Source organism: Hippoglossus hippoglossus, chromosome 5, assembly GCF_009819705.1.
Source record: "Hippoglossus hippoglossus isolate fHipHip1 chromosome 5, fHipHip1.pri, whole genome shotgun sequence".
In the NCBI taxonomy this organism is placed as follows: domain Eukaryota; kingdom Metazoa; phylum Chordata; class Actinopteri; order Pleuronectiformes; family Pleuronectidae; genus Hippoglossus; species Hippoglossus hippoglossus.
Window position 1 is genome coordinate 21,598,749 of NC_047155.1, and position 23,058 is coordinate 21,621,806.

The window sequence follows — 23,058 nt, forward strand, 5'->3', positions numbered from 1 at the left end:
CCAGTAGGCAAATCAGGCAGTGCATTGTCTTTTCAGAGGTTGGCCAGCTATGTACAATACTGACCTCTTATTACACACGTTACAAGAAATCTGAACTATTTCACTTAAGAGTAATTCACATGATTCATGGAAAGCTAATTAAATGTTGTTGTATTTTTCAGCAAAGCTCAAAGTATAATTCTGACTGACATTCACACACAGCAACTACCTATGTTGGTGTGTGTGTGTGGCTGATACAAGGTAGGTGTTCTGCCAGTCAAACTTGTCAAAACAAGGTCTGTCCCTCCTTTGTAGCCTTTAGCCAGCAGATGGACACACACACACACACACACACACACACACACACACACACACACACACACACACACACACACACACACACACACACACACACACACACACACACACACACACACACACACACACACACAGTCATTTATTGGTGTCTGAGAGGAGGAGGGGTCTCACCACAGTGGCCCACCTGAATAAACAGTGGCAGTAAGGATGAGCCATGCAAGCACGCCTGCGCAAACACACACACACACACACACACACACACACACACACACACACACACACACACACACACACACACACACACACACACACACACACACACACACACACACACACACACACACACACACACACACACACACACACACACACACACACACACACGGTCCAGAGACAGTGGCTACAGTGAGCATGAGCAAAGGGGGAGGGGAAGAATTGGGGAGGAAGGAGGGGGGAAAAAGGAGAGGGGAGTGAAGGGGTCAACAGCTGGTGACCTTTGCTGGGAAAAACAGATCAGTCTCAAACTGGTGGGAGAGGTTGACCTCTCTCACTCGTTCTCTCGCCCCCCACCCCCCCCCCCACCCGCTCTTCTTCCACTGCTCTAACCAAATTCCCTCTCCTCTCTCCCGCCCACAGCCCAGAGCCCAGCTGTGTGTAAGAGACAGATAAAGCCTCAGCGCTCAGTGTGTTTGAAGTCCCTACACACAGAGTAGTAGCGTTTATAAAAACTGATTATCATACGGGCAGTGACATTTCTGATAAAGCGGAGCTCGGTCCGCTCTTGTTCTCTTTCATGTCTCGGGGTCTTATTCCCTCTTGATTCCATTTAATTCCAAGTCTCATTACACTGCCCCATTGACCGTCAGATCATAGTGAGCCCGGCTCGTTTTGACACTTCTTTTTGATGTATGGAAAGCAGACACTGGCTATTTCCAGTGTCTGCTTTGGGGGGTGATTGTTTGGCCTGTTCCTTCCTGTTTGAAGCTGGTGGTCAGGACAAAAGAAGAATTATTTCAAAATCAGATGATCCAGTGGGCCAGATGATTTCCAACCCAAAGCTGTTTTAACACACCCCTTTGATGCTGACTGGAGTGGCGATGCGCACAATGGGAAAGTTTGTGCTGCTCTGCTGACACTGTGTTTTTAAACATTTTTGTTGCTTCTTTTTTTGCCATCCTGCTGTGGCATTTTGGGAGTCTGTGGGATGTCAGTGGGCTTGCCAATGTGCATTGTCAGACTGTGGGAGCCTGGCATATGGGCTCTGGTGGGTCACATGCATCTGTTTTTAACGTTAATGCATTTCCTGATAAACGATTCTCAAAGCTCTGTCGCGATTGGTTGATGTATGTAAAGATGACAGTGACTGGCTAAAGAAAAATGAAAACTGCAGCAATACAACCCCATATGGTCGGGCTTATCTGTGCCTTATGAATTCCATGACAGCTGCAGCGATTGAAAAGAGCTGCCAGACATGTGAGTATGATGAGGGTGGGGGGCTGGGGGGGTAAAGGAAGCTGGAGGTAGGGAAAAGAAGAAGACTGATAGAGGGAAAAAAAAGGAAATCAAGTCCACTCAACTATCCCTTCTTAGTCCACCTACTTCTTCTTTTTATTTAAACACATGATTGCTAATCTTCTTAATACATTTGTACATCGAGAACACCCACGGTGACAAGTCATCCTGTTCTTTGTAAGTACAAACTGTCACAGATTCTGAATCAGATACTCAGAATAGCATTTGGCTTAAAAAGATAATAATCTGATGATTATCTTGGTAACACTTAGTCATCCGTAATCTTGATATTTGCACTGAATATTGAAATGTGTAAAGTTTCTTTATAAATCTTTTTATTGTATTTTGAATTGTCTTTACAAAAGAAAATTGCAATTTTGTATCTTTGCCTAGTAATTACTGACAAAACTGTATCTAGGAAGACAACAACAGTAGTAAAATGGCCATCACTTCTAGTACCTTGTTTTCCCCACACTGCAGAAATATAAGAATAATTGAACATTTTACAGGCCTTAAATCCTGGAAACCTGTCAAGTACTTCAGCTATTGCATAAATTAAATTCTAGTTACTTTAATAACTTCATTAATTTCCTTCAGACAGAGCAAACCTTGTCAGCAATTGGCTGCCTGACACTCAAGACTCAGACAGTCAGACAGTCAGACGGTAGAAACCACATTTAATGGGCGCTGAGCCTTTTGGAGCGTTTACTATTGGCTGAGGGGCTGCCGACAGATTCTGTGTCCATTTGCTTAAACAAGTGTGTGTGTGTGTGTGTGTGTGTGTGTGTGTGTGTGTGTGTGTGTGTAAGCCGCTCTCTCGCAAACTTGTAGTCAGACAACATTCCAGACTATCTCCAACTAATGGCACAGGAACACTTTCCTGCATTCTATCCAGCTGCCTCTACTGGGGCACACACGCGCTATCACACTCCAGGGGGCTTGGTGGCAGTCAGCAATTGGATTTACATATAATATCCCTGAAACTGAGTTCTTACTTCTCTTTTTCTTTCCTTACGAAATTCTCTCAAACTATTCCTCTTTAACATGATGTGATGTCACCCTGATCTGACATATTCACATCTCCCGTCCCTCACTCCCTCCCTATTTTCTCATTCTTCCTCCCCCTTGCTCACTGTCACCCATTTTACTGTAAGCCATGTGACTGACAGCTGCAGCTGCAAGTGCTTCAGCGGGCCTTCGCTTCAGCTGCATGGCTTTGTAAAGATCCGACCCTCCCTCCAGCCTCCACTCCCATCAGGCCAACAGGCCTCCCCCTAGCAACAGGCCTCAAGTCAGGCCAAAAAAAGACACCCCAATCATTTGGAGGGGCTGTGACTTGGCACAGTTTGTGCAAGTAAAGGTTAACTTGCTTCAATCCCTTCTGCACCAAAAGTGAGTAGGACGTTTGTGCTGCCTACAGTTTGTGAAGCCTACAGGTCCAGGCAGATAGATATAACATGATACAATAATAAATCAAACCTGTGGGAAACATGACACACTTTTAACAGACAGCTGTCAGAGTTGCTTACTCAAACCTCAAATGTCCCCTCTTACTAACTGCCCACAGCCTACAGACATACTCTGCCCACATCGGTGCATCATGATAATTCTGAGAAGCAGGCAGATGACACAGGGAGAGAGGCAAAGGTACGACTCCCACAGTGCTCACCACAGAAAGTGATGACGGCGATACAAACAGCAGCTGAGTGCTTTACTACCAGGAAGTCTGTTGGCACGCTGGCAAGGTGGGAAAGATAAAACAGAATTAACTTTCTTGTGTAAGGTTGAGCGATATGTAAGAATGTTCTCTGGTCAAACGAGGGGGGAAAACTGCAGCCTGGTCGAAAACAACAGTCCACCCAACAGATGATTTGGGTGGAAAACTGTGTGTGTGTGTGTGTGTGTGTGTGTGTGTGTGTGTATATTTATCTTGTATCAGAAACATAAGCATTGCCAATTATCCAGTTAAAGGATTTTTAACAAGTCTTCCTATCAGCTCCAGCCTTTTGGTTTTCATCTTACACTTATTTTGGGCTAACCTTAGAAAGCCTTTCATGGTACCGTGTTTGTTTTGTTGCCCTACATTCCTTTAAACATTCTTGAGCATCATACCTAACAGAAAATTGTCTGTACTGAGGGAACACTCAAGACTAAAATAAAAAGTGTGGATAATGAGGTGTGTAAGCATTTTGTAAAGTACCAGTTCCTCAATTATCACCAACTTCTATCCAAAAAAGATCATGAACTCCACCTGTATTATAATCAAATTTTTTAACATGAAACATTCCTGTGCATTTACCACAAATGCTGCATTCACTGGCTTTCAAAGTTTAGCTTGATTTAAATGCCCAAACTAGCACTTTCTTGCCATGAGCGTCCTTCAGTGGTGTTAAAACCAGAGATTTGACGGACTACCGAGCTCACGTTTGTGACATGCACAAGCGCACACATGTCCTTCCCAAATAGGGCAGTAAATCCCCAGTGAGATGCCAGTGCGGGCAGTCCCCACAGGCACAGTTTCACAACTGGGAGCAACCAAGCTGGAATTATACACAAGCTGACACTGAGCAGCGAGCGCTGCTCGAGCACCGCCAGCTAACAAGACTAGTCAGTTACCTGACCACATGCTAATGGCTCATGACAGAGCTCCATATTTACGCCAGGAAAGGGGGATTTTTTTGTAGTAGTTTTACATAATAAAGTCACCCTCATTGGTAACTTTTACGCAGTGTTACCTCTGAGACGTACAGGCATGTGCATCCTCGACAGATGTCAAGAGACTATTTCGAGGGGCATTTCAAAGAGGCCACTGACCTAAGAATATGGTAACAGAGAGCCAGATAATTCTGGTACTATGTCAGGCCGTAAATGGGGTGATACTCACAGGTAGAGCGATACAATCTTGGAAGCAGCCGGTCCTAAATGTGGTATGGAGGTCAGCTCATTGTGGTCCAGCCGCCTGAAAGTGACAAACACGCACAATGTAGCAGGTTAGAGAGAACATAACTGTGTTCTGAAAGGAAAACACAAAGAAATACACAAGAATGATGTTGTTTGGGGGTCAAAGGCAGTATAAAAAACTGCTGCTAAAGACAGAAAAACAAACAGAGATTATGTCAACTGAAGCCCACTTGAGATGTGACAACATTTGAGGCTAAATTCAATCAACTCTTATATAAATCAAAGGGTTTCAAACACAACTTGTCACTTCTGCCGCAGAGCAAGTAGCAAATCATCCTTTAAAAAAAAATCTAAAATAGCATGGGACTAAAACAGATGTCGAGGAGTGTATGACTGGCTGGCCAGCCTGCCAAAGATGTCACCAGGGTGTGTATCACCAGTTAGCTTGTCTATGTGTGTGTATGTGTCTTGTGTACCGGTGCTGAGTGACACAGAGCCAAGCCCTCTCCTCACCATATAAAATATTTACAAGGCCAGCGTTGGCCACAGTATCGGGTGGTGTAGGGGAGCCTTAATATAGAAAACCACCACTTTATTCTCAATTGGACTTAGTTCAAGGCAACACATACGAGGATGCTGGTAGGAAGTGGAGCGGCAACCATGGACGGCAGTCAGAATAAAGTCATTGATAAAAACTCATCACAACTCACAATCGTGGTTTGGATTTAAATCTAAACCTGAGTTTAAGATTTAGTGGGGTTAGGTTCGTCCATCAGAATGTGTTCAGTTGTTTGCCTAATTGATAAATCATGTGAGTACTGTGTGAATGATTACTTACAGCTCCCTCAAGTTGGGCAGGTTGGAGAAGGCTTCAGCGCTGATGGCCATCAACTTGTTGTGGCCAAGATTTCTATGAAAAAGAAAATAGGAAATCCTTGATTTATAATATCAGACATTGCAGAATAACCAACAATCAAAATATCAGCAGTGCAACAATTGTTATAATTCAGAAGTTCAAATAAGGAGCCTGATCAATAGCAAGAATTATTTCACCCATTTGACAAACAGCCTCATCCGTCCACATTAAGTACAGTATGCCTGAAAACACTGCAGTACATCAATTCAGCCGGCCTTCAAGAGGGCCGGGTCGATACTATTGATACAGAGCGTGTCTCTCTCCTGGCTCACTTTCCAAACATAACCCACAGGCCATTCATCTGCAGCAGTCAATTTGCACTTTAGGCTAACAGCGTATTTAATAGCTGGCACTTGACTCGTACAGAGGCTTATTAGAGAGTGATTTTTCCAGTGATATAGCGTTACTGCTGTCAGTTAGGGGGCAGAGGGGGGTATGTGTGCGCTCCTCACACACATCTGCATTTCAGATTGAGCTTCCCACGCTTTGTGAATCAAATCCATTTCACACATAAACAAGTCCTATCTCTGACACACACACACACACACACACACACACACACACACACACACACACACACACACACACACACACACACACACACACACACACACACACACACACACACACACACACACACCTCCTGCTTGACTGGCATGCAGCCTGCCTTTTGGCAGAGAGGAGGCTGCAGTGAGAGCGGTGTTTGTGTTTGTGTACTGGGGTTAGGCTGGGCCAGACAAAGGGAGCCCACAGCTCCAGGGCCGCCTGCCTCCCATCCCTCCGTCCCACTGTCCAGACGTGAGAGACACACCAGGAATGTTTCACAGGCCTGCAGAGAGATGGCTGCTTGTTCCCAGAAGCTGGGGACACTTTTACCTGATGAACACATTCCTCATGCTCTTGTCCCATTGCCATAAAAAACCATGACAGAAGCGGAATAATGTTGCTTCATGTTGCCGATTCCTAATTTTAATAGACATAATTTGAGGAGATTGGTCAATACTATAACAAAAGACTCGTTAAGCCCTTACATCATACACACTTCAGTTTTTTAATACTATTTATGCCTATCAATCTTAATCTGTGTCTCACTTTACAATTTCCCTTTCTTGTCTTCTCTGCTTGATTGCAGATAATGACAGTCTCCCTCCCCAGTTATTTCGCTCTACTTGTGTGTGTGTGACAAGATAATAGCAGAGCCTGTGTCTGCCCTCTAGGCACAGGCCTGACGAGGAGGTGTGCATATGTGCCTATGTTATGATCATTTACCAGGGCACCTCCCATTGTTGCCCTGATCACTAAACTGTCGTCCCCTGCAAGAGAAGGCAATTACCTCGTTATGGTGAAGTTAAGTGAAAAATCACCCAGCTTTTCTATGGGCCGCCTCTGCCTGCAGGTACGCATCATCAGCCCACACAGACATAAACACACAGCATAGACAGGAGTGCTGTCATGCTTTTGGACTAAATTTGGCTCAAATGTTCAAGGAATTTTACTAGTGAACTTTGAATTATGAGCATATAAAATGTTATTTAAGAACATTGCCTCCTAACAGCTTTTTTAAAATGACTTTAATTAGAGGGAAATTGTCTGCGCATATTTACAGGCATGAATGTCAAAGCTTAAAATAAAGAACAAGGACTAAGGAAAAAAAAGTCACGCTTGAGAGCCAAACCTGTCGTACTGGTGCTAAAGGCCACAGCAGCAAACAAAACTGGTCCTTTGTGTGCATACGCAGACGCACATGTGCCTCTTTCTCAGTCCCCTATGGTGTTTACATAACTTTTTCTCTACATCTCATTCAGCCAGATTGATTTTCTTTCCTATCAGATGAGATAAGTTTCATAGTGTTTTAACACCTACTGTCTGAGGGGACGGTGATAACGCTGCTTCTCCCTCCCTCTCTTGCTTCCTCCCCTTCTCTCCCTGTTGAAGAGGGGGTGGGGTGGTGGCGGGGAGAGACGCCAGTGCTATGCGTGGTTAATGCTTTCCAGAAAGTGACCTTACAATCGTGCCGTTTCTGCAAGAATTTGCCGAGCTGGGATCAGAAGCCTAGAAGTCATTAAGAGTTTCTGACTTCTTTACTGGGGGGGAGGGCGAGACGTACACACCAAGAAACAAACATACTGAGAAAAAATAAGAACCATCCAAATAACCTGCCAAACTCTACACTACATGCAAAGAACAAGTTAATGAAATATAATTCTACCAATCAGGAGGCATAGTTGAAATGGGAACTGGCGCCGTGATTAAAAACATGGCAAATACTACAAAGCAATTTAGTTCTGAAAGCCCTGAAAGTTTCAAACACTGCATTCCACTGTATGGTACAACTAGTTTATACAAAGGGGCAGCACTGTTTGACATTAGTCAGCGGGATCAAAATCAAAAGCACTCTCTGCCAGGTACTAAATCATAGAAAGTGAGTGATAATAAGCCTGCATCTTTAGCCCAGTACTACATTTCCCCCACTGAATTCAAGCTCATGTGACTGCTGCAACAATGACTGATTTTCTACATTCATTTCATTAAATTATTACTAAAATAAATGTATTAATTGCACATTTAATGCTCATGTTTTCCAAGCACAATGGCCATCGACTTTTCATACGATATATAAACATGAACTCGATCATTTTGCTGACTTCGATAAATTGCACATTGTGTTTACATGCGTGTTCAAGTAAACAATCACTGAGCATAGAGGTCAACATGACCTATCTGTCAGCAGAACTGCAGAGACACAAAAAAACAAGGGCAACTGGAGTGAGGGCTGGTCTGAAAAACACTGCCACCCTCTAACCCCATAGAGCCAGCACAACCCAACCACCAGCACCAGCCCACACACACACATCATTAACAATAACAACAAACACTGAGACTGAGTGACTTATCAGGAGGAAGAAGGTTCTCTATTAAACACAACAGAAATGAAACAACTAGCTTCCAACATAAAAAAATCACAAAGACATACAAATAATCAACCACCTGTTGCTATGAAGACATGTCACTATACTAGTCATGAAACTAAAGGTTAGTTAACTAATTGGTAAATCTTTTTTGATGACTACTTAGATCATTGATTGAGTAATCTATCAAATATGAAAACAAAGTTTGCTTGTTACAACTTCTAAGATAAGAGGTTCTTTGCTTTTCTCTCGAGAAGGGCATTTATCATCATTATTATTATAGGCTGAACAAAATTAGTTGCTGGATCAACTGATCATCAGTCAACTACTGGAAGGAAACATTGGCTTCAATCTTAACTCAGCCTGGAAGATAAATCTAGAAAAATAGGGCAGGGAGGCTGCAGTAGATGGTCACTGCTGGACCATGCAGCTGATTTGACATATAAATCTCATTAAACAGCTTTACGAAAAAGTTGTCATATTGGTGCTGTGGGAGTAGAGGAAAGGTGGGAGTGCAGGGTGATGTCATAGCATATGACACTATGCTTGTAAGTCAGCATTAAGTCTGCGTGTGGGAGAGAGGAGATGCGGGGCAGGAGGATGAGAGAGGGAACTTACACACAGGGAGATATATCATCATTATCTTTCCTTGTTTCTAATGTAGATAAATGCAGCGTGAACTTTGCTCACTGGAAGTGTGAAGTGATGTCAGTGATGAGCCTTCTGCAGCCCAGCTGGGAGACAAAGGCCCTTTAATGTGGTCGATTTCAGAGCATCATAAAACTGGTCAAATAATAACCTGTGTCAGGGAGGAACACACACACACACACACACACACACACACACACACACACACACACACACACACACACACACACACACACACACACACACACACACACACACACACACACACACACACACACACACACACACACACACACACACACACACACACACACACACACACACACACACACACACCACTCTTCCTGTCATTAAAGACCAGTTTATAGCCAGGCAACTGCAGTGAGAGTGTACACAAGGCTTCAGCCCACCATTTTTATACACCAGCCAAACAGAGGAAGGAAACTGCCAGAGAAAAAGACAGACCATGTCTTACCACATGTGACAAGGTTAAAAGCTTGAGCCGATGAACAAGACGAGCCATTTTAATGATAAATGTGATTCTTTAAAATCAGAGAAGAAGAATACGTAAATGTAAGATTTGGGGGGGGGTTGAGAAGTATCTAAGTATAAAGATCAAAGATGTGTAGTGCTGAAGGGGGTCAGCATATTTTAACATTTGCATTAGAGACCCCCCCCCCACACACACACACACACACAACACAACAAAGGAGCTGCTCGAGCCCTTGAAATCAGCGTAGGAGCGTGACTCAGTTTCTGAAGTTTTCCGAGGCAGGAAGGCGAGCCACATCTTGGGGCCATGTGCACTGCAGCTCTCTTCTGCTTGGTTGGTTTTGGGTCTGAAGCAGGAGATGGAAGTGGAGCACTCAAAACAAACAGGGACAAGGTTGGGAAAGGGGTCTGCACTAGCCCCAGGCACTGTATGAACCGATGGCCAGACCTTGCGATGCCAGCCTGGACACTCCAGATGAAAACCACAATAACGCTCATGCTGTCCACACTGCATGTCCTTCAGAGTGTTTGCACACACTGTCCACACACAAGATCATGCTCATGCATTAAACACTGGATTCTGGTGCGATAACACTGTAATTTGCAACGACCAGCGCCAGACTACTCATTAAGAGAAAAAGGAAATGAGTGTCCACAATTAATCTGAAAAAATAACATAAACACTGTATGTCTCTATAGTGGGACTGTTTTAGTACTGTGCAGACAGCTGACCTTATGCTCGCAACTTCAAAGTGAAGAAAGAAAGACGGATTGTTCGACATTTTTTCCCCCTACTTATTGTTTATTATACTAGCAGAGAAATAACTACACTCCAGACAGTGGAGAAAGAAGTGTCTAAATAGTGGACCATGCTATCTTTACAATCTAATTGCATGCAAATGTGTGGCTGTCTAGACAGTGAGATGCTCCTTTCTGCAGAATCAGAAAGTACAAAGGCATATTTTGGGGGGAGGGCTACAAGAGAAAAAAATTGGCCTGATTCAGGCCTCACAGCTTCACTCACTTCTCGAAGGACTGCCTGTTTTCTGGGGTTTAGAAGCTGCTTCGCTTGCACAGTACCTCTCACTCGCTGTCTAAGTCACGCTTTTTTTCTAACCCCTTCTCCAGATTTCCAAACTCTTACCAGATGTAGAGAATTCACAGATGATTCATCGATCAAGCCCACTTTGTAGACACCGACTTCAGGGGAGAGGGAAAGGTGGAAAAAAAACTTGGCACACTGAAGTGTCTTCACAAAAGGGCCCATCCATTTCAGTGACTGGATTCCTGCAGGATGACTTGTGGCAGCAGCTGTTTGATTGTCATTAAAGCCAGTGCAAGGCCATGAGCTCATTCCATATCTTCATGTTAATGTCAGACTTTATCTGTTATAAGAGCAGGAGCTCAACCTTAGTGCTTCCTTTGTAATTTGTTCATAACTTATGTTTTGCATGAACCATCTCAGCTGGTTAAAAGAGGATCACATACAATGAAGAAAAATGTATGCTTCAAAATCTCCATCTGGGAAAATCACTGTACGCAACTTAACACAAATAGCCAATAAAAAACTGTGGCAATTAGAATATCACCCAAAACCCTTTCAAACGCTTGAGTTGTGACTTTTAAAACATCTGCGAGAGAACGTGCAAGTCATGAGGCCGGGGAAACTATGACAATAAACAAAGTTGGTAAAAAATCACTTGCAATACCACAAAATTACAAGGCTGCGTAGTGAGAAATGCCCTCAAAACCACAAGGGGCACAGCCCTACTGAGTGCTGCTGCTGCTGCTGCTCTGCAGCAACTGCTGAAAGGTTCATCTACAGAGGAAGTATTTATGAAGATTATTCTTCATGTATTAATCAGTCCTTGTTCAAACTTATAAACAACAGAACTGCTCGTGAAAGAAAGCCAACCTATCATAGTCCTATTGTAAAAGATTAGTTAACATGCTTATTATCAATAAGTAAGATTAAGAGAAAAGATTTTAAAATAATATTAATAGTGACAAACAAGTAGACAGAACTGTAATGTTTAATTTCTTCTGGGTTTCTTCACTGTGTTTAAACACATGTGACAGTGGATGAGGTTTCTGACCAGCGACAAGACTTTCACAAACTAGTGGAACCAGTCTGAAGACAGAGGCAGCAGCAGCAGACCGTGACATTGACAAAACACCTCCTTTCAGTGAGTGGAAAAAGCCCCCCTCCCTTCTCCCTCAACTTTTCCTTCAGTTCCCCCAGGCCAGGTGATGTGCATCTCCACCCTCTTCCGACCAGTCCGCAACCAGCCAGCTAAGCTCCCAGCCTCTCTCCGGAAACCACCAACACAAACCCATTTCCTGTGGGCAGAAGCCAAAACCAACTTTTGGGGGTAGTGTTTACCAATAAGGCTGTACTGTGAGGTTTAAGGCTATGGCTTGGGGTTGAGTCACAGAAAAACTTTTTGGTGTATATCATGCATTATGGCCAGTACATTGGAAAACCTTGGAAACCGCTTGGGAAATGCTAGGTTACGAGGGTGATCAATCAAGATCAGGCTTCCTCTTGCTTCTCACCAGAGTGGCCGCAGGTCGGTTACCATTCTGGTGAAGGACACAACATTGACAAATGATAATAAAAGACAAACCTCATAAAAATCTGTGGCTTTTCTGTAACAGTAAAAAGGATTTTACACTCTCACATGAGAAAAACTCTGAAGCTAACAGGAAACATGTATCTGCTTTATCTCTAGCCAACCACAGAGATCGCAGGCAAAATCAGTAATGCTCATGCTTTTATTTAATTGCAAAATCCCATTACGCCAGTGGCACTGTGGGCAAAAATGCTTTTTATACACATTACCCAGCTCACAAATAAGATAAGGCACCACTCCTGAGAGGCTATATGTGACTGTGTGAGAGCAAACTTGCTTTGAATGTTATTAGCCTATTCATCAATCAGAAACAAGGGAAAAACATCTGAGGCTGGTGGTCAGTTTATTAAATGTTACACGCACTGATGTAAGACAGCACAGGATGTGTCCGAAAAAGAAATTTAGGACTGCAGAGGCTTTAAAGAAGCTGTTAGCCCTTTAACCTCAAGTGTTTGCACCATGCTGGTGAATACAGTGGCGGAACAAATGTGAAGCAATAGAATATGGTTAATGTTCCTGCAATAATTATCAGTGGAGTTAGCATTCCTTTACGTGGTTAATATGCTCTCTTCTCAAGGGTATGTTTCATTCTAATTCAAGCACACGTCTTAACCACAACCCTTCACCATCTATCCTTTTTAACTCCGTCTGCACAGCCAGGATGTGCCAACATGATTGTTTCCCCGATCCTCATCAAGGCCACGCTCTCACAGGGGACCAATAAAATCAGGGTCCTGAAGGCAGATTATTTTGACAAGTGGAAAGCATTAGGTTTATTTCCTTCACCTAAAGCCACAGGACAGCTTGTGATGGATAAACTACCCCAATGTACCCTCTAACCATCTATCTTCTTGGGACAAACATTCATTCAGGGTTTAAGAATAACTCCTAAAAAAAACACCAACAACATCAGAGCCCAAATGCTGACATACCACTGCCTATTATGGGTTAGCCAAAACAATTCTTTAATTGCATGCATTAATGTAAAAGTAGATTCTCTGTCAAAGCAATACATCCACTAGACAGTGTGAGTATGTTGCCCGTATTCGTTACTACCTGCTGAAATCCCCAAAAAGTCTGCAACTTCCCTACAGCCTGGAGGAGAGAGGATGACTCTCCTTAACAAATGTTCCTCTCTGATAGTATTAATGCAAGTCCTGAGGCACCATTGCAGTGTTCATAACTGTAAAACCAATTTTAAGCCTGTAAAGATGTAACTGCAAAAAGCTACCTGACAGTGCAATCATTCTTCACCCACAAAAGGGTGGGAAATGTCCTTTCGTTTTTAAGCTGGATTGGTCCGCTCTGCTTGAGTAATCTTAATTTTACAGAGAGCAGAGCAGAACGCAGAGCACTTTTCAAGTCTGCAAGTGGTTGTACAAACCACATGTATATGTATAACTAATTGGCAGGATTCTTACTGATTAACAACTGCAATAAAATGTTTTAGCCTTGTACTACTACTTATTTAACTGCCAAAACCTACAGGTGTTTCAGGTTATTGAGATTCTCCTCCAAGTCTTACATCTGCATTATGTAGAACAGAAAGCCACCCAATACTGTCCTCCCTAGTCCCTACCACTGCTGCTGCTTCTACTGCTGCTGCTCCCTCCCTGGGGTAAATATAACAGAGACAGTTGACTCCACGCTGATTTCACTTGGCTCAGATGCCGGGAGGTAGAGGAGAATAAACACGCTTTTTTTTTTCCAAACTAAGGCACTGTGCACACTAACACTGAAAGAATACAGTTATTACCGTTACCGCATTGTCCTTTGTATATTATTTCCAATAGTATCACACTTGTATCCACAACCAGCTCATATGTACTTCTGTGCACAGGCAGAACTCAAAAACTAAAATAACTTTAAATCCACAACACAAGGTCATTCCATCCATGTGGACAGGACTTGGCGTGAGTAAACATATAGGATCGCATTAGGCCACAAGTGAAATTGTTCAAAATGTTGTCTTTTGGGTTCACAGTAATCATCTACTGATCAAGCTCGTTTGGAGACCTCAGGGGAATTGAAACAGGTTCCCTTTGAGTTACCTGCCAACATAATGTGACAATCACAAGTGGTGTGGAAATATGCAACCTAGGTGTTTTAAAAGATAATTTAAAGCCATGAAGCCATTCCCTTTGAGAACAACAAGATTGCGGGACCTTAAATCTCGGCCGATAAGGTTTGGCCGAGATAAAAAGAAGTCGGCATGGAGTGAGACTGGACTCACAAACCAGAAGGTTTACAGCAGCTGTTTCAGCTGGGACAGCCGTCCAACAATAGTTGTCCTCTCTCCAGGAGGACAGGAAGAGCAGTGTGTCTGTGTACGTGCGTGATAAACAGCGTCTGCACTTGAACTTGGCTAAGTGGTGCTTCGGGGCAATGAGGCTACCTGGACACAAGTGCAGTTATTCATGTGTTTTGAGAACTTTTTTAAAAGTTGCATTCCTCCCTTCCCAGGAGAAGAAAAACTGCCTAACACTGGAACCTGGGAGCCAGAAGAGTCTTTGCACCACGTTCCCAGAAACACATACAAACAGATGCCTGAAATGTCAGTGAGGATTCACAACTGCCACTGGTCGTAGTGTTTGCAATACAGTGCCGTGAGAGCAGGAGGACAGAGGGTAGTGTTGTCTGTAAATAAATTGTTGATAAGTGCTTAAGTTTCCTAAGCACCGGAGGATGTTTCATAAAAATGCCTCAAATTGGCTCATTTTCGAAACGAGTCAGCAAACAATGTTTCAACTGTTGTCAGCCCTGGTTGACCAATGCTTCATTTATAAGAAATGTGATTTGTGAACTATGGCTAGAAACACTGAAACAAGAATTAGGATAATACCCATCATAAATCTGACTGAACAAAGCAGACCTTTATTTGTTATGACACGTTTGGGCCCATTTGTTTACGCACCCTGAGAGGACAGTTTGTTCGTCTGATACTGTAAACATGAATTCATTTTTAGATAGCTATATTAGAATGCACACATCTGGTATCCATGTGTCAGAAACCATGAAAGATATCAAAATTCACAGAGTGCACAGGACAATGATAAGGGACGGTCTTTAACATTAAGTTAGACTTCTAGTACTTGGTTACATTTGAATGAAAGTTGACTTTAAATTAAGGTATATTATATCAGATAAATACAAGCCAATCTGTTAAGAAGTTATGGGCTGAAAAAGAATGTAGACGGATTTCTCAAATGAGCAGACACAATCATTTTCTATGCTCTTGGGCAAGGCATTTCACCAGTAAAGAGTATTCTGATGTGCACCATCCTGCTATATATGAAAGGTTTGTGCACTTCATCCTTCTTGCAAGTTATAAAACAACTGTATGACTGACAGTCAGCAAGTCCAATTTAGTAAACACCAAATACAAAAAAAAGCTTCTAGACAACATTGAAAAACACAATAAATCCTAAAATACTACAGGTGGTTTGCTCGCAAATAAGTTTCCACTTTGCCTGTTGATGTGAATTTTGAATAAACGTTAATCCTAATCAAAACACAGTGTGTAACAACTTCCTCAGCAAAGACAAATGCTGGTAGTGGAGTTGTTCCACTGGTTTCCAGAGTGGGGTGCAGGGACCTCTGATGGGACTTCGTGGGGGTAACAGGGGGTCCCCGAATAAAAGGGGATCAGTTTCATTTGACTCACGTCAAAGTTTTTATAATGAAGAAGGAATTGACATAACTTTTGTGACTGGTGTTCTGCCTCTCCCTGCTGAAGATGAGGGACAATTATGCCTCACCACATTACCACAAAAATCTAATTAGACTAGATTCCTGGAGAGAAACGCTGCAGCAGCTTGGGTCCGTTTATAATTGCGAATTAGTTGTGTCGTTGACTTGAGAAAGTTTTTACAGTCTCTATGCTATCTTGCACTTTCTCTTTTCTTAATAAGCAGTGGTGGTACCCCGTTATGGGGCTGGTCAATAAATAGTTGCGGGGCCACTGAGCGCTTTACTTACAAGGAGACGGTCCGAGCAGGAAGGTCCACGGGCGTCTCCGTCAGCTCCAGGCCGCTGCAGTCCACTGAATCCCCGCTGCAGGTACAGTTCTGGGCACAGGGCAGGTCTGAGCCCAGTCCACAAGTACCGAACAGTCCGACCGTCAGGATTAAATAAAAAACACACGCACAAACACATCCAAATCGTCCCAGGGAAGCCGCCATTTTGTATCCAGCTTTAATAGCGCGGCCGCCGAGCTCTCTCCTCGCAACCCCACGAACCGGGATATTAATGAAGCTTCGTTGGGGCTGAATGGCGTTTACAGCACATTAAATGATCTCCTCCAGCTTCCACTGGCCAATACACGACATAGCTCAGGAAATGAAACCTTTTCCATCCCAGTCAGTGTAGGACACAAGTTCCCAGTCCAACTTTCTCCTCCGCTCCCCGACGCAGGCTAAAAAAAAAAGTCAGAGGTGGTTCACAGCGGGCAGCTTTAATGTCGCCTCACTTCAATTCCACTTGGAAAGAGTTCGTTCATACAAATGTTAGAAGTCTACTCTCTCCACAGCTCGGGGTGCCATGTTTGGGAACACGCACCAGCGGGAGAGGACACCGGGCAGCGCTGAAACTGTGGATCCGCGGAGCAGCAGCGGAACTGTTGTAAGAAACTTCACTGAAGCTGGAGCCCGGTGGAAGAACTGCGGTGCCGTGGTGTCCACCATGAAGTGGAGCCGGTCGTTAATAAGTGAAGTCCCTCGGGAGCCGTGCCGAAACCTCCCGAGTCCCTGAAACCGAGCGCTGCTTCCAGTCCAAATCTGCGCTGCGCTCCTCCGCCGCCGCCGCCGCAGTAAATCCAAGTTTGAGATAAGAGAGGGAGTCCGCCAGCAGCTTATCAGGTGCGATGTGTGGCCGCCAAATCCCGACGATCCGGTTAATAGTAGAGCCCAGTCCGCCTCCTTCTGTCCGTGCACCTCCACCATGAGTTTCTCCCTGTCTACGGTTACTTTTCCTTTCTCCTGCTCGATCCTCCGGAGTCCCACGTTGGATGCACAACAGCGATCCCAGTGAGCCCTCCCCCCGGCTCGCAGCGATTGGCCAGTGGGATTTGACGGGCGGGTCAAGCTCCGCTCCCATTGGTCGTGGCGGGCCGCCGGCGCCTCGCGGAGTCGGGGAGCCCTTTGAGCGGCTGTCACTCAGCGGTTTGTGTCCCCGCCCCCGTTTCCCACCCCGGGGTGTGAAACCGCACCCCCTCCCCCCCTCCTCCTCCCGCCCTCCTCACTCTCACTGCTTCTTAAAGAGACCGTCACCCAGATCAGGCGCTGTAATCGCATTATAACAAGCCATAATAACATAATTGGTTTGTGCCGCCGCAACAGTTCCGTGTAAAGTGTTTGTCTTCAAATGTGTAAAAAAAGAAACAAGTCAGAGAGGAGGGCGTGTGTCATGTTTTTCTCCTGATTTTACACAAGGGATTTGCAAAGCAACTAGTGTTTGTTTATAGCCCAATCCTGATAGATAGATAGATAGATAGATAGATATTGACAATACAATATTTTAAGTATTAGGTGATTGAAAGACACAAGTAACTGAGGCAGAGTATTGAACCCAAGTGATATGAAGTGGCCTTAAAGTGCTATAATCTGAGAGTGTGATTTATCGAGAAAATGTGAAGAGACGGTGAGGTGCATGGAGAAATAACTGCAACTGAATCAAACTGCGTTGGGTGTGTGTGCCTAAACTTATTTCTAAATGTACTGCACAGTCCGACAAAACTGGATGCGTTTGTTCAGTTGACAATGTGAATTTTCTTGTGCACTGTTTGTTTGTTTTGAGTGTGCAGCTGCAGCAGTGGAAAGCAGCATAGGCTGCATTTACTGAAATATGGTACTTAACTCCGTTCTTCTTCTAAGGCCTGACTGGTAGCATTGTGCTGTTCAATGCACTTGCTACAGCTACTTGCTTTGCAAATAAAGTTGCAAATAACAGTTTTTAATGTCATTAATTATGTGCATTTTATAGTAGCAAAAATAGTAATAGGAGTATATGTGTAGTAGTATATAGAAGCGTACTTCATAGTTATATATAGTTATTTGCTTTCTAAGGTTTTTAACCTAAGTGCCTATGAGTGTTATATATAGCAAAATTATTATTATTATCAACACTGGGCCCATTGTAATACAATAATAAGCAACACATTCTACTCTTTAGCTGGAGTGGCGAAAAAAGTATTAAGATCGTTAAATTAAGTTAAAGCAACAAAATCACAAACGTGCATCAAAATATACTTAAAAGTACCAAAAGCAAAAGTTATCATTATGTCAAATGGTCCATTTCACAATAATACATATTAAGGGATTGTAACTATTGATGCATTCATGTGTAATCATCACTAACGCTGTGGCTGGGAAAGGTGAGGCTCACATCACTTACTTTACATTGTCTACTTCCACATTGTTTGATCTATAACCAATAAATAATGATTCATTAGTTAATTAAAACTGTTAAAATGTTGCTTATAAGTTATTATACATGAATAACACTTTTCATTTTTAATACTTACATTTTACTAGTATAGTTTAATTTTGGTTAAATTTTGACTGCAAATGTTACTTGTTTTTTGGTATATTTAAATAGGATTGATGTAATTTTATGTAAGGAGCTGAACACCTCCTCCACCACTGGAGTATCCGAGCATCTTGCGTTCCTGATTGTGTGCTAACAAGGTGTGTATACTTTTCTGTGCAGGCACACCCATGTACATGTGTGTTTTATGCATCTGCTTGTTCCTTTCACCATCTCAGTATATGCCACGTAATGGCAACATGATAGCACAAAAGTCCTCCCAAAGGCTGAAGTCAAGCTTAGACGTTTTCTTAAAAAATACACATCTACAGTAAATCAGTGGTCTTGTCAGCCTCATGGCCGCATGAACACTTTTTTTCTCATCACATTTTTTATTTTTCCTCCCACTGACGGATGGTATTGATCTTTGTCAGAGCCATTGTGATCACTTCACACTGGGAGAAGTCCCCAGATTTCATTGCAATTAATCACAGTAGGCGAGGAGACAGATATTCACACCTGTAGCACTGCAGGCAGTTCAGTGGCACGGTTCCCTGTTCCTTTTTCAGTTAGGTCTCACATTGCATCATGCATGTGTGAGTGAGCACAGTAGCCTACAGGTGAGGCCTCCGACTCTTCGTAGCAAAGGAAGGAAAATATCTGAGCAATGAGACGCTGTTAAAACATGAATTCACTGGTGATGGAAAAAAAGAGCAATGGAGGACGACTAATTTCTAGGGCTCGTCCGGAAATCGTAATACTCGGAGAGTTGGAGCTTGTTTGTAAAACGCCTTTGGAAAGAATACATGATTAATGGATCCCAAGATTAAAAATGTAATTTTAGACTCTGAAATGTGAATTTAATGATAAATTGTTCATTGATATGAGTACCTTTGAAAAGTAGAGAAAGTATATTATGGCAACTTATAATAGCGCAATAATTGAAATTATGCATTGAGTTTTAATTAATCAAGACAAGAACTAAACATTTTCGAGTGTGTCTTTCAGAACTAAGATCGACCATCTACCCACTTTGCATCTATGAATAATAGAATTACTGAATTCAAAAAAAAATTTCACAAGATTTTGATGATCAGACTGATTTGCACTTACATTTTCTTTATTTCAGGTCTGTCGCAGTATTTCAGGCGTTCTGTGCACATTTTGGTCCCAAGTGTCAGGATGCAGACAATTTCAGCCATCCCAAGTATGCTCAACCCTGCATTTTGATTCCATTCCTTCAACAGTTGGAACATGTGGACCAGGTATTTTGGGGGGGTCTATTTCGAGGGGACTGTTGACACGTCTTTTAATGTGATTTATTTGCTGGATGACCCGCTCAGGATGACTTGGCACACAAATAACTTTACTAATACGCGCGCTAAGCTCAGGTTCAAGGGTCCTTCGCGAGAAATGTTTGTGCATTAATATAAAAGTTTGGGACTTGTTGTATTTGTAAATCCAGCCTGATAAAGGTCAACCAATTTCTACATGATGAATTAAATATCTTATTTCTTCTCACTGATAAAGCACATGCTGCAATGTTCTGCATTACACAGTAACTCACATTTTTCATGTGTTGTCGCTGCAAAAACAAATTTTTAGGGGACTTAATTCATATTATATCTTAATGAGCATGGATATTTTGCTCATGTGTGCACTGTACTCATTTTATACGGTATTTGTCATAGGTTAATGGCAGCGAACATGTGCGCCCCTTTTTTACACCCACGAGTGTCTTTCCCTGGCCTCAGACATTTCACATGGCACCAGCCTGAGGTGATATTTCTCTCCGGGTATTGATTGATTTATTGCATGATCTGAGAAACAGAGGGCCCGACAAAGAATTCACACTGTAAGGAAAGCATTAGCAGCTTTTGCTACCATAACTGCCCGGCTTATTCTCCCGTGTGCTGCTGTGTGAAGTTGTGACTGATGAGAAGAGTGCATGTCATAAGCGTGCATTGTAAAGAAGATAATGGCTGCACCAGATGAGCCCTTGTCTCTTTTTGCTGCATTTTGTTTTTAAACCAACCATAATAGTGTTTACACATCTGGATTAGAATGAAGGTGTCAGTGCGGACTAAAGATTTTGAGGCTGGTATAAGAGAAGAGAAAGCAGTAGCTCTTTAGGTGCGTCTGATGAGTCAACTACATATTGTTCGCATTTCACTTTTTCTGATGCTGGAGGGGTAACGTGAGGGTGGTGGTGGTGAGACGGGGGATGACTGTGTAAGGCCTGGAGCAATTCATCACGCTCGTCTTGCTGGAATCTTCAAAGATAACAAACCATCTGCTGCAGCTATTCATCAACTATAAAATGGAGAGGCGTGAAACCCGGCCAACTCATCATACTCTTACTGCGTGGCTAACGGGTGTTGCAGGGAGCGCGGAGATGCCTGGCTAATAGGAAGCAGAAAGAGCATGGTCATTTCTGTCGATAGCAGGCTGACTGCTAAGTGGCGTGATGCGTGGCCGACAAGGGGGAGAACATGAGTGAAGCGGGGGAAGAGAAAAGCCAGACAGATGTAGAGAAAAGGAAAAATGTAAAGGGACAAAACGCAGAGTGATGAGACTCATGGGGAACTGACCAAATCTCTTGTCCAACACAATCTGAACTAAAGGCTCTGTTTTACCTCTCCTGTTTGGCTGCAACACAAAAGTCACTGATTACTTGATTAGCAGTTCATTACCATTAATAACTTAAACTACATATGTATATAGGTCACTTGATTTTTTTGTAGGGGCTGTATGTGAGAGCACAAATTTCAAAGTCAGAGGCTTTTGACATTATCCCAAACTTTTCCTGCCAGCCCCCTAAAGAGCTCAACAGTGTAGTTCTGCAGGTAAAATTCCCATTGATTTTCTGAATATAGATCTTCATTACTGGCCATAATATTGTAACCATCCAAGGTAGACTTATCACAAGCTAAGAGATTGTGAAACAATGTTATTTGCTCCTGTAGTAGCCACAAGTTCATAATGTCAATTGAGCTGGAAAAGGGAAAGGAAAAGGAAAGGGTGTTTTATTCGCAATGTCAATGAGAAGTACTAAACTACCCACAATTCTCAGCTGTAATAGTGTCATCTGGGATTGTTGGAGCTTGCTGTAACCATGGAAATGTTAACTACAACCGCAGAAATAAAGTCGGCTGTCGATTTGGAGAGACAAAGAGATTCAAGAACTTTTGTTTATAATAGGAGGTTGGTGTTGATGTGCTCCAAACAAAACACTTCCCACATTAAATTGAAGTGTTGTCGTTGACCGCAATCAGTCCAGTGAGCTGCTTCTACATCTGCTTCTTCTTCTATTGTTTAAAGCTTTCTCAACTTCCTGCAGATGTTCCAAAACTCCGATTGATCCCAAAAAGAGTTTTCAAGCTTCAAATGAACTGAACCATGGTTCCCAGACCATCGCTTTTGGTTTGGACTGAAATGAAAGGTCTGAATGTCCGGACCTAACAAGGTAGGTGTGAAAGCGCTCTAAAAAGAAAAAACTAAGAAGTAGATGTTGTCTAAAACCGTTGTAAATACATTGTTATTGTATTACACTACTACCCTATAGTATATTTTTTACAAATCCAAGAATTGGTCAAATAAATGAATTGTTGTTGTGACCAATTAGACCAGCCATATGAAGGACTTCTGTTTCAACCAGGTCATGAACTAAACTAAACAACTGTTAAAAGAAGCTTATCTGAATAAAGGAGACTCAACTGTGGTTTGTCTTCAACACAACCACATGGTGTGCAGGTGTCTAAACAACACAGCTCTGGCTATTCTTCTCCCTGTAATATTTTCTTTATCTATATTGAAAGTGTGTGCTAACATTTACATTTCTCATCACTGTTTGTCTAATGAGGAGAGTGAATCAGCCTGTGCCGTGCCAAGTTCCTGTCAGTAGGTAAGGCTCGCGGCTCGGCATCCCAACGGCAAGCGTTGAGAGACAAACCATACCAGCTCCCCAACCTGTTCCATCATGAGGTGGGCGTGGCCTGGAGGTGCTCGCCCAGTCTGTTTTGCTTACACTTCAAGCTGCAAGTGTCAGCCACGATGAAGGTATGCATTGTTGAATGTAGGGGCAAAATGGAAGTTTGTTTCCATGTCCTTTCAGCAGGTGTTTACTTGTGTCCACATTGCTCACATCCTCACCCTGCGAAGACCAAAATCAAAGCCGTGCCTTGTTGGTTTACTGCTTCTTTTGACAGGCAGTGTGGGGAAGGGCCAC

At 43.0% G+C, this 23,058-nt stretch overlaps 1 protein-coding gene and 1 long non-coding RNA gene across 3 annotated transcripts in view; one reads left to right on the forward strand and one right to left on the reverse strand.

The window, feature by feature from the left end:
* lrig1 (leucine-rich repeats and immunoglobulin-like domains 1) overlaps positions 1-17,297 on the reverse strand; it is a 37,389-nt gene extending 20,092 nt beyond the window's left edge. The window contains exons 1-3 of the mRNA XM_034584914.1: positions 16,287-17,297; positions 5,549-5,620; positions 4,694-4,768 (exon numbers count right to left, since the gene is read on the reverse strand). Of these exons, the coding sequence (XP_034440805.1) occupies positions 4,694-4,768; positions 5,549-5,620; positions 16,287-16,489 (350 nt within the window). The 5' untranslated portion in view covers positions 16,490-17,297. The remainder of the gene's footprint in view (positions 1-4,693; positions 4,769-5,548; positions 5,621-16,286) is intronic.
* On the forward strand, positions 1,628-11,144 carry LOC117761218. Of its 2 annotated transcripts, none has more exons than XR_004613809.1 (3): positions 1,628-3,554; positions 6,759-7,022; positions 10,804-11,144. It is a non-coding gene; the product is annotated as an uncharacterized LOC117761218 (long non-coding RNA). The 2 variants fall into 2 exon arrangements; XR_004613808.1 differs by having other exon boundaries at positions 6,759-6,862.
* Positions 17,298-23,058: the final 5,761 nt, after the last annotated feature.